Below are 9,808 nucleotides of genomic sequence, written 5' to 3'. Positions count from 1 at the left end.
CTGTTTCACATGATCTGTTGAAACTGAACAAATATCAAATATGTAAAAGTTGACCAGATATAGATATATAAAAATAGTGAAAACAAAGTTGAAAATATAAATGCATTCCCTCATTGTTAGCTATCACAATCCACAGAACCAAAAATCACCAGGTTTCCTTTAAATTGTCTTTACAATATCTTTAGGTTTTTAATAAATTAGATGGTTAGAACACGTTACTACAACATTAGAATCATTCCTAATAAGGACATGGTGAAAAATATCAATGATGACGTAACGGACAGCTCGGCGCAGTCAACATGTTAATACTGCTCACAAATACAAGTAGTGATGAAGTCAATCTCTCCTCTACTTTGAGCCAGGAGAGATTGACATGCATATTATTGTTAGTTCTATGTGTAGATCCAAGGGCCAGCTGTGCTGCCCTGTTCCGAGCCATTTGCAATTTTCCTAAGTCCCTCTTTGTTGCACCTGACCACACTACTGAACAGTAGTCCAGGTGTGACAAAACTAGGGCCTGTATGACCTGCTTCGTTGATAGTGCTGTTAAGAAGGCAGAGCAATGCTTTATTATGGATAGACTTCTCCCCATCTAAGTTACAGTTGTATCAATATGTTTTGACCATGACAGTTTACAATCCAGGGTTACTCCAAGCCTTTGAGGACCAACAGGGAGGTGAAGGCCCTCGGCAGCTTCTACACCAGGTAGCCTAGTGGTTAGAGTGTTGGACTAGTAACCGAAAGGTTGCAAGTTCAAATCCCCGAGCTGACAAGGTACAAATCTGTCGTTCTGCCCCTGAACAAGGCAGTTAACCCACTGTTCCTAGGCCGTCATTGAAAATAAGAATTTGTTCTTAACTGACTTTCCTAGTTAAATAAAGGTAAAATAAAACACCAGGGTATGCAACTCTTACACTACTAGGTTCGGTTTTCTGTTGTACCTGATAATAAAGTGCACCCACCTGGTGTCCCAGGTCTAAATCAGTCCCTGATTATTGGGCAACAATGAACAAATGCTGTGGAACTGGCTTCGAGGTCCCGAGTCCAGTTTGAGGGTTCTACACCTTCTCTTGAGTAGAGCACGACTTGGGAAGCCAGCAGGGGGCACTGGAAGGAGACCTGGTCATCATCAACAGCGAGAAGGAGCAGGTACAGTCTAAAATTGATCATCTTAAAACAAAGATCTATGCCGACAAACAGTACTCCTCTTCTTTATTTTTCTGGGATAGTCACCTGTTGTAGTGTCCTGGGGTAATGAAAGATTTGTTTTTGTCTTTTAACATCTTCAGCTCTTGAGCATACTATTGTTATCCAAGGACTTTCTTGCAGAGAGGGTTGGCAGCATCGGTGGCTCTTCACTTCACAGATTTGTCCTGCCTCAACGCTGAAAAGAGCATATGCAAAATGCCATGTTTCAATAAATATTGTTGTGGGAGTCTAAACCTTTGTATAACAAGCACATTTTCCAAATTAGTATTCTGTTCATTTGGAAATGAGTAAACTACACACTTCAAGAATAATGATTTGTCAATGCTCATGTCAGAGATAGATTAAAGTACAATGGCACCCCAGATCTAGATTGAGATTCTATATTTATTATTGGCACAAAGTACTGCAACATCCAATGAATGAATGCATTAAATATACTGAACAAAAATATAAACGCAACATGCAACAATATCAGATTTTACTGAGTTACAGTTCATATAAGGAAATCAGTCCATTGAAATAAATTCATTAGGCCATAATCTATGGATTTCACATGACAGATACCTTAAAAAAGGGGGTAAGGGTGTGGATCAGGAAACCAGTCAGTATCTGGTGTGACCACCATTTGCCTCATGCAGCGTGACACATCTCCTTCGCATAGAGTTGATCAGGCTGTTGATTGTGGCCTGTGGAATGTTGTCCCACTCCTCTTCAATGGCTGTGCGAAGTTGCTGGATATTGGCGGGAACTGGAACATGCGGTTGTACAAGTCGATCCAGAGCATCCCACACATGCTCAATGGGTGACATGTCTGGTGAGTATGCAGGCTTCCAGAAATGATGTACAGGCCCTTGCGACTTGGGGCCAGGCATTATGCTGAAACATGAGGTGATGGCGGTGGATGAATGGCACAACAACAGGATCTCGTCACGGTATCTCTGGGCATTCAAACTGACATTGATAAAATGCAATTGTGTTCATTATCCATAGGTTATGCCTGCCCATACCATAACCTCACTGCCACCATGGGGCACTCTGTTCACAATGTTGAAATCAGTAAACCGCTTGCCCACACAATGACATGCACGTGGCCTGTGGTTGTGAGGCTGGTTGGCCGTACTGCCAAGTTCTCTAAAACGACGTTGGAGGCAGCTTATGCTAGAGAAATGAACGTTCAATCCTCTGGCAACAGATCTGGTTGACGTAGTCAACATGCCAATTGCACATTCTCTCAACTTGAAACATCTGTGGCCTGTGGCCTTGTGTTGTGTGACAAAACTGCCTTTTATTGTCCCCAGCACAAGGTGCACCAGCTTCTTGATATGCCACACCTGTAAGGTGGATGGATTATCTTGTCAAAGGAAAATACAATATATTTTGTCAACTCTTCAACTCTATATTACTTTTTATATTCATCCATTAAAAGCAAAGGGATCTAGTCTGGGGAAACAATTATCTTCATGACATTTCCTCTCTGCAGTGTCCAGGCAAATGTTCTGTGAAATTTATGACATCAACTATTTCAATATGAACAATTCATTTGGCTCGATCATTGGCAACATTACTGCTGAATAATTATAGTCAAATCTCTGTACACTGACTGGCTTCACACCGTTCTCTTCTATGACTCTTGCTGCCTCTTGCTGATGACGTTTTATTTAGGGGACGATAGCTAGCTAGAATCGATAGCTACCTAGCTAGCTAGAACGCTTCAAAAATTTATATATTAATGTTTTACGCACTGTAGCTTTGGTTTAAAGTCCCAATCCCGCGTAGACTTCAAGTATTGTTTCGATAATTTGCTGTGAAATGTTGGTGACGTTAACTAGTTGAATGAATCTGTTAATTTACAGAGATAGCTTGTAGGAAATGATTAGCTAGCTAGTCAGCTTGTTTTGTTGCTAGCAATAATAATGGGGACAACAATGGGAAAATGGGATACCTAGTCAGTTGCAAAACTCATTCTATTCAACCGAAATGTAACTTCCGCATAATATGGTAGTAATGTTACTAGTTAGTGATCCAGCTTAGCTAGCTATGTTGACATTGTTTTTTTGGCTTGCCAAGATATCTGTAGTTTTAGGGTGAAGAGCTAATATGATTGTTCTAAGTAAAATTCATATTACTCAGTATGTATGTCTGGTTGACGCTCCAAGTGAGAGAGGCATAGAGATGTGGTCATATCAATTATCAGAGAGGAAGAATTTGTGCAATAATTTATACTAGAGAATCTTTGACAATACCCAGGTTTTGTGGTTTTTGAATAGACTAGCTACATACCATCCCATAGAGCTCTAACCTGTGGTTGGTGTCTAAAGTCACAGAGACAGCCAGGTAGAGCTGTGCCAAGATGGATGTCCAGTTGTCCATCAGCTTCCTGAGGGACAGACTGGGTGGGGCCATTGAGGAGGCAGTGCGTACAGCAGTGGAGTCTGTGCTGTGTGAGACTGTGCGTCTGTTAACCGGGCTCCAAGGGGACCAGCAGCAGGGACTCTCCTCAGTGACCCAGAGGGACCAGGACACCCTGGGACTGAAGCAGAGGTTAGAGGCCCCCAGCGGGGGTGACTGGAGGGTGCAGGCTGGGTCTTCAGAGGCATTCTGTAACACAGGACCGAGGGGGGGTGGTGGGCGTGGCAACATTAAGAACCCAATGGGTCAGACCACTTGCTCGACCTCCCAAGCATCACAAAGGACCACTGTGGAGCCCCATCCCCAGGAGGTGGTGGAGGACTGTGCTGGACTGCCTGACCCTTTTGACCTTGTGTCGGCTGGGCCAGTGATGGTGGACTTTGAGGAGAGTCACGGCATGGGGATCCCAGAGGAGTGGGAGCTGATGAACAGAGTGTACAAGACGGAGCACAATGAAGACATGACCCTTATTGACAGGGGCGGTACCACTCACTGTAAGTCCTGACTCAATGTAGTGAAAGATGGCTGTGATGTAGTTTTACAGAGAAAAGAATACCTTAGTAAAAGAGCCTCTCTTGATATCGTGACTTGAAGTGTACTGAATGTAGCCTCGCAAGCTGCCTGATATCGCGCACTAACATGAATGGTATATCCGTACAGCGAACCATTCATGTCAGTTTTGCGAGATCAGGCGGCTTGCTAGGCTACCTCTCATGCTCTTCCTCATTGTCTCCTCTCTGCTAATGTTCAGTTGCAGATGACCGCAGGATGCATGAAGGAGACCTGAGGACTGTGGCTGTGCCCCTGGAGGGAGAGATGGCTGCCAAGCCCCAGGATGCATTGCACCCCTGCTTCAGCCCAGCCAACATCAAGACAGAGCGGCCTGAGATGGAGAGATGCTGCATGGCTGAGGAAGCCCTTGCTCTGCGTCTGCCTCATTCTACCAATGTGAGTAAAGCACATCTACTCAGTCCTCGATCGCCGACCTCGCAATCTCATAAAACATATTAGGCACTAAATGTTAATTGACATAATGTGAACCTCAGTCCTTAACTTATCTAAATCTGTCATTCTCAGAGTGGTGTGGAGGCCGGTGAGTTTGGGCAGGAGCAGGTGGAGGCTGGTTCACAGGACTTTGTAGGTCGCCTGCGCCTGTGGCTAGAGCAGCTGTGTCCTGAGGTGGTGCGGGAGTACGAGAGGGAGGGCTGTCTGTGTGAGCTGTCCCGCAGAAAGCTCATCAAGTTCTCTGTGTCCTTCATCGTGGAGGAGTTTGGATTGTGAGGAGCTGATTGTATGTGTGTTTGGGATGAGAAGGGAAGGGACTGAGAAATCAGAGATTTTTCTCTTCTATTTAGACTCAATGTTTTGTGAGTGTTTCTGACGTTTAATCTCCTGTCCTTCTCTGCAGCTACCCTACCTCTGCTCAGAAGACCATGCTGGCAGAGCACATAGTGGAGCTCTTCCCAGGACTCAGGCTCTGTGCACCCTCTGCTGGCATCAATGGCATCGTGAGTTAGTCAATTGATTAGTAGTGTTGGATTCACATAATTCTCACTTACTGAACAGACAATTATGTCTTTTAATTTTCACTCTCTGTGTAGGAACACTTGTACGACCCTTTGTCCCGTACGGGTTACATTGAGACGCGCCTGCGCAACTCTCGACGCACCCTTGAAGACCACAAGAAGAAGTATGTGCTGAAGAGGCGTCGACCTGAGCCGGGCCTGTTAGACCCCGCTGGACCTAGATCGGGACCTGGGCTCCTGGAGAGCCAGTCCAGTGAGGAGACCCAGAGGTGGGTGGAGCTGATGAAGAAAACCAGGCCCCTGACCAGGAATCTGCCTGCCATCCACAGTGCTATGGACCTCACATTCAACGCACGCAGGAGGTGGATCAGCAACACACGGCCTAGTATGAGGGCTGTGTTGGCCGAGTACCCACGTTTTCTTGACGTACCCGCCACGGTGAGTCCAGTCTTCATGGAGAAAGCCACTGATGCTCACTAGACTAGAAAGGCCACAGATAGACTTGTATTAGGTTCATTCCATGTCATTTCAGCCAGGTATGACACCCACCATCTCAAATTGTTATGAAATTGTTTCTGAAGTTAGAAACCGATAAGGTTAGCATTCCTGCAACATTATTTTAATTATATATAATTCAGTCTCTGAGAAATTAAGCTAATTGATTGCACCCAAAATGGCCAGTTTTTAATTCATAGGATTCATCTATTTCTGAAATATTATAGTACCTAACATCCAATTTGAACCAAACTTTTTCCTAACAATGAGTAAGATACTGTATGAGGAATCAAAGAAGTGGTCAAAAGCCACCCACTGGCCACTTGACTATTCCTTTGGATTCCTCATGTCTATTTATTGATTATGATATGAATCCTATAAATTCAAATGGCCTATTTGGATGCAATCAATTAGCTTAATTTCTCAGATGATAAAATATATATTTTTAAACTAGAATATTTGTGGAATTGATTGTATCAGTTTCCAAACAACAAACGATTTCAGAACAATTTGAGTCGGTGGGTGTAAAAATCCTCTTTCTTGTGCTTTTTGAAGTGGAACAACCCATTGGTGACTACGTGTATTATTGGGATCTGAAAGGTGTTTCTTTGTTCAGATTGACCTGGAGTTTGAGAGGATGTTCCCAGGTAAAGGCCACTCCTTCCTGGCCCAGTGGTCGTCTTTCGTGTTGCCCAGGGTGTACCAGATCGCAGAGTGCGAAAAACACCCAGACATCTCTGCACTTCTCCAACTGGCTGCCACACAGCAAGGAGGTCAGAGGTTAACGACACTGAACAAAAATATAAACGCAACATGTAAAGTGTTGGTCCCATGTTTCATGAAATATAAAATCTCAGAAATTATCCATATGCACAAAAAGTTTATTTCTCAGTAAAAACGTTGAAATTGTTGCATGTTGTGTTTTTTTGTTTTTTTCAGTATACATGGAATAGACACTTTACAGTCAACCTCCTGATAAACCATTGACAGACTGACTGAAAATTATCTGTATGATTTACTCAGTGGTCAGAGTACATTGCTGTGTTCTGTTTGAGTTGTTTTATGCCAAGTTTCATGTATTTGTTCCCCTCTGATTCCTCTGCAGACTCCTACACCCTGACTATGCTGACGGTCCTGATCTATGTACTAACATCAACAAACACCAGTAGATCCTCCTTACCCTCCAGGAGCAGTGTCAGGCAGGCCATTCGGTATCTGGTGGACATTGTACCGGTGAGCAACAGTTTATTCTTTTTTTTTTATACTTCCTGGTCAGACTGAGTAATAAACTCAGACATTTCCTCATTGCCATATAGATTAACAGTTTGGGAACTAGGGGAGTTTTAGAAGGAAATTGTTGGCAACTTTAGAAGGGTAACAATGACTTTTTGAAGGAATGTAATTGAAGAACCCCCTTGAAAGACCTTTCCTCCTTTGTTCCTCTGCAGATGGACACCGAGTTGTCCTCCTTATTCTGTGACCCTACCTCCTTGGAGGGCCCAGAGTCTGCCTCCCACGCTCAGCCCTACATAGTGAGCGTGGGGCCCCTGGAGGCCCCTGGCCGGCAGCTTTGCATCGTGTTCCCTGTTGATAGGATGGCAATCCCCCTGCCTCAGGAGGGCCTGAGCAATGCACTGGACAAGCTTTTCAAGCTTCTGCGTGTGTTTGAACTGGGGTACCCAGATCAGCTAGCCTCCCTGTATGGCTTCCTTGAGCACCTCTATGGGCTGGAGATGACCCCACGAGATAACCATGACTCCCCCAGTGGCAAGGGATCAAAAGTGCTTGAACTTTTATCACGGCTCCACATGCCCTCCTGACAGAAGGCATCTACACATCTACACATGAATTGAACTCGCCCCACAGATTTACCTTTTTATTTGCATTTTTTGGATTGCAATTTTATCATAGCCATCCTTTACAGAACACGTCCTTTACTATGTTCTACATTTGCCCCAAAATAAAAAGTATGTCAGACTGAACTGAACAATGCTGATGGAACACTGGTGTGCTATACCTTCATTATACAGTACCAGTCAAAAGTTTGGACACCTACTCATTCAAGGGCTTTTCGTTATTTTTACAATTTTCTACATTGTAGAATAATAGTGAAGACATCAAAACTATGAAATAACATATGGAATCGTGTAGTAACCAAAAAAGTGTATAAAAAATCTAAATATATTTGAGATTCTTCAAAGTAGCCACCCTTTGCCTTGACAGCTTTGCACACACTTGGCATTCTCTCAACCAGCTTCATGAGGTTGTCACCTGGAATGCATTTCAATTAACAGGTGTGCCTTGTTAATTTGAGGAATTTATTTCCTTAATGCGTTTGAGCCAATCAGTTGTGTTGTGACAAGGTAGGCGTGGTATACAGAAGATAGCCCTATTTGGTAAAAGACCAAGTTCATATTATGGCAAGAATAGCTCAAATAAGCAAAGAGAAACGACAGTCCATCATTACTTTAAGACATGAAGGACAGTCAATCTGGAAAGTTTCAAAAACTTTTACATTTTCTTCAAGTGCAGTCGCAAAAAACATAAAGCGCTATGATGAAACTGGCTCTCATGAGGACCGCCACAGGAAAGGAAGACCCAGAGTTACACTACCGTTCAAAAGTTTGGGGGTCACTTAGAAATGTCCTTGTTTTTGAAAGAAAAGCACCTTTTTTTGTCCATTTAAAATAACATCAAATTGATCAGAAATACAGTGTAGACATTGTTAATGTTGTAAATGACTATTGTAGCTGGAAACGGATGATTTTTAATGGAATATCTACATAGGCATACAGAGGCCCATTATCAGCAACCATCACTCCTGTGTTCCAATGGCACATTGTGTTAGCTCATCCAAGTTTATGATTTTTAAAGACTAATTGATCATTAGAAAACCCTTTTGTAATTATGTTAGCACAGCAGAAAATTGTTGTTCTGATTAAAGAAGCAATAAAACTGGCCTTCTTTAGACTAGTTGAGTGTCTGGAGCATCGGAACATGCGGGTTCAATTACAGGCTTAAAATGGCCAGAAACAAAGAACTTTCTTCTGAAACTCGTCAGTCTATTCTTGTTCTGAGAAATGAAGGCTATTCCATGCGAGAAATTGCCAAGAAACTGAAGATCTCGTACATCGCTGTGTACTACTCCCTTCACAGAACAGCACAAACTGGCTCTAACTAGAATAGAAGGAGTGGGAGGCCCCGGTGCACAACTGAGCAAGAGGACAAGTACATTAGAGTGTCTAGTTTGAGAAACAGACGCCTTACAAGTCCTCAACTGGCAGCTTCATTAAATAGTACCCACAAAACACCAGCCTCAACGTCAACAGTGAAGAGGCGACTCCAGGATGCTGGCCTTCTAGGCAGAGTTGCAAAGAAAAAGCCATATCTCAGACTGGCCGATAATAAGAAAAGATTAAGATGGGCAAAAGAACACACACTGGACAGGAAGATTGGAAAAAAGTGTTCTGGACAGACAAATCTAAGTTTGAGGTGTTCAGATCACAAAGAAGAATGTGAGACGCAGAAAAAATGCTGGAGGAGTGCTTGACGCCATCTGTCAAGCATGGTGGAGGCAATGTGATTGTCTGGGGGTGCTTTGGTGGTTGTAAAGTGGGAGATTTCTACAGGGTAAAAGGGATCTTGAAGAAGGAAGGCTATCACTCAATTTTTCAACACCATGCCATACCCTGTGGACAGTACTTAATTGGAGCGAATTTCCTCCTATAACAGGACAATGACCCAAAGCACAGCTCCAAACTATGCAATAACTATTTAGGGAAGAAGCAGTCAGCTGGTATTCTGTCTATAATGGAGTGGTCAGCACTGTCACCGGATCTCAACCCTATTGAGCTGTTGTGAGAGCAGCTTGACCGTACAGTACTTAAGAAGTGCCCATCAAGCCAATCCAACTTGTGGGAGGTGCTTCAGGAAGCATGGGGTGAAATCTCTTCAGATTACCTCAAGAAATTGACAACTAGAATGCCAAAGGTCTGCAAGACTGTAATTGCTGCAAATGGAGGATTCTTTGACGAAAGCAAAGTTTGAAGGACACAATTATTATAAGAATTTAAAATCATTATTTATAACCTTGTCAACTTCTTGACTATATTTCCTATTCATTTTACAACTCAGTTCATGTATGTTTTCATAAAAACAAGGACATTTCT

At 43.2% G+C, this 9,808-nt stretch overlaps 1 protein-coding gene across 1 annotated transcript; it reads left to right on the top strand.

Moving 5' to 3' along the window:
- The first annotated feature begins 2,868 nt into the window (after positions 1-2,868).
- LOC115197398 (uncharacterized) lies at positions 2,869-7,640 on the top strand. Its single transcript, XM_029758853.1, has 8 exons — positions 2,869-4,112; positions 4,370-4,566; positions 4,696-4,895; positions 5,027-5,126; positions 5,220-5,582; positions 6,256-6,412; positions 6,745-6,872; positions 7,088-7,640. Exons 1-8 carry the CDS (start codon positions 3,560-3,562, stop codon positions 7,457-7,459), a joined length of 2,070 nt encoding a protein of 689 aa, XP_029614713.1. The 5' UTR covers positions 2,869-3,559; the 3' UTR covers positions 7,460-7,640.
- The last annotated feature ends 2,168 nt before the right edge of the window (positions 7,641-9,808 follow it).

Source organism: Salmo trutta, chromosome 1, assembly GCF_901001165.1.
Source record: "Salmo trutta chromosome 1, fSalTru1.1, whole genome shotgun sequence".
In the NCBI taxonomy this organism is placed as follows: Eukaryota; Metazoa; Chordata; class Actinopteri; order Salmoniformes; family Salmonidae; genus Salmo; species Salmo trutta.
This window is presented reverse-complemented; position numbering and strand designations above follow the sequence as displayed.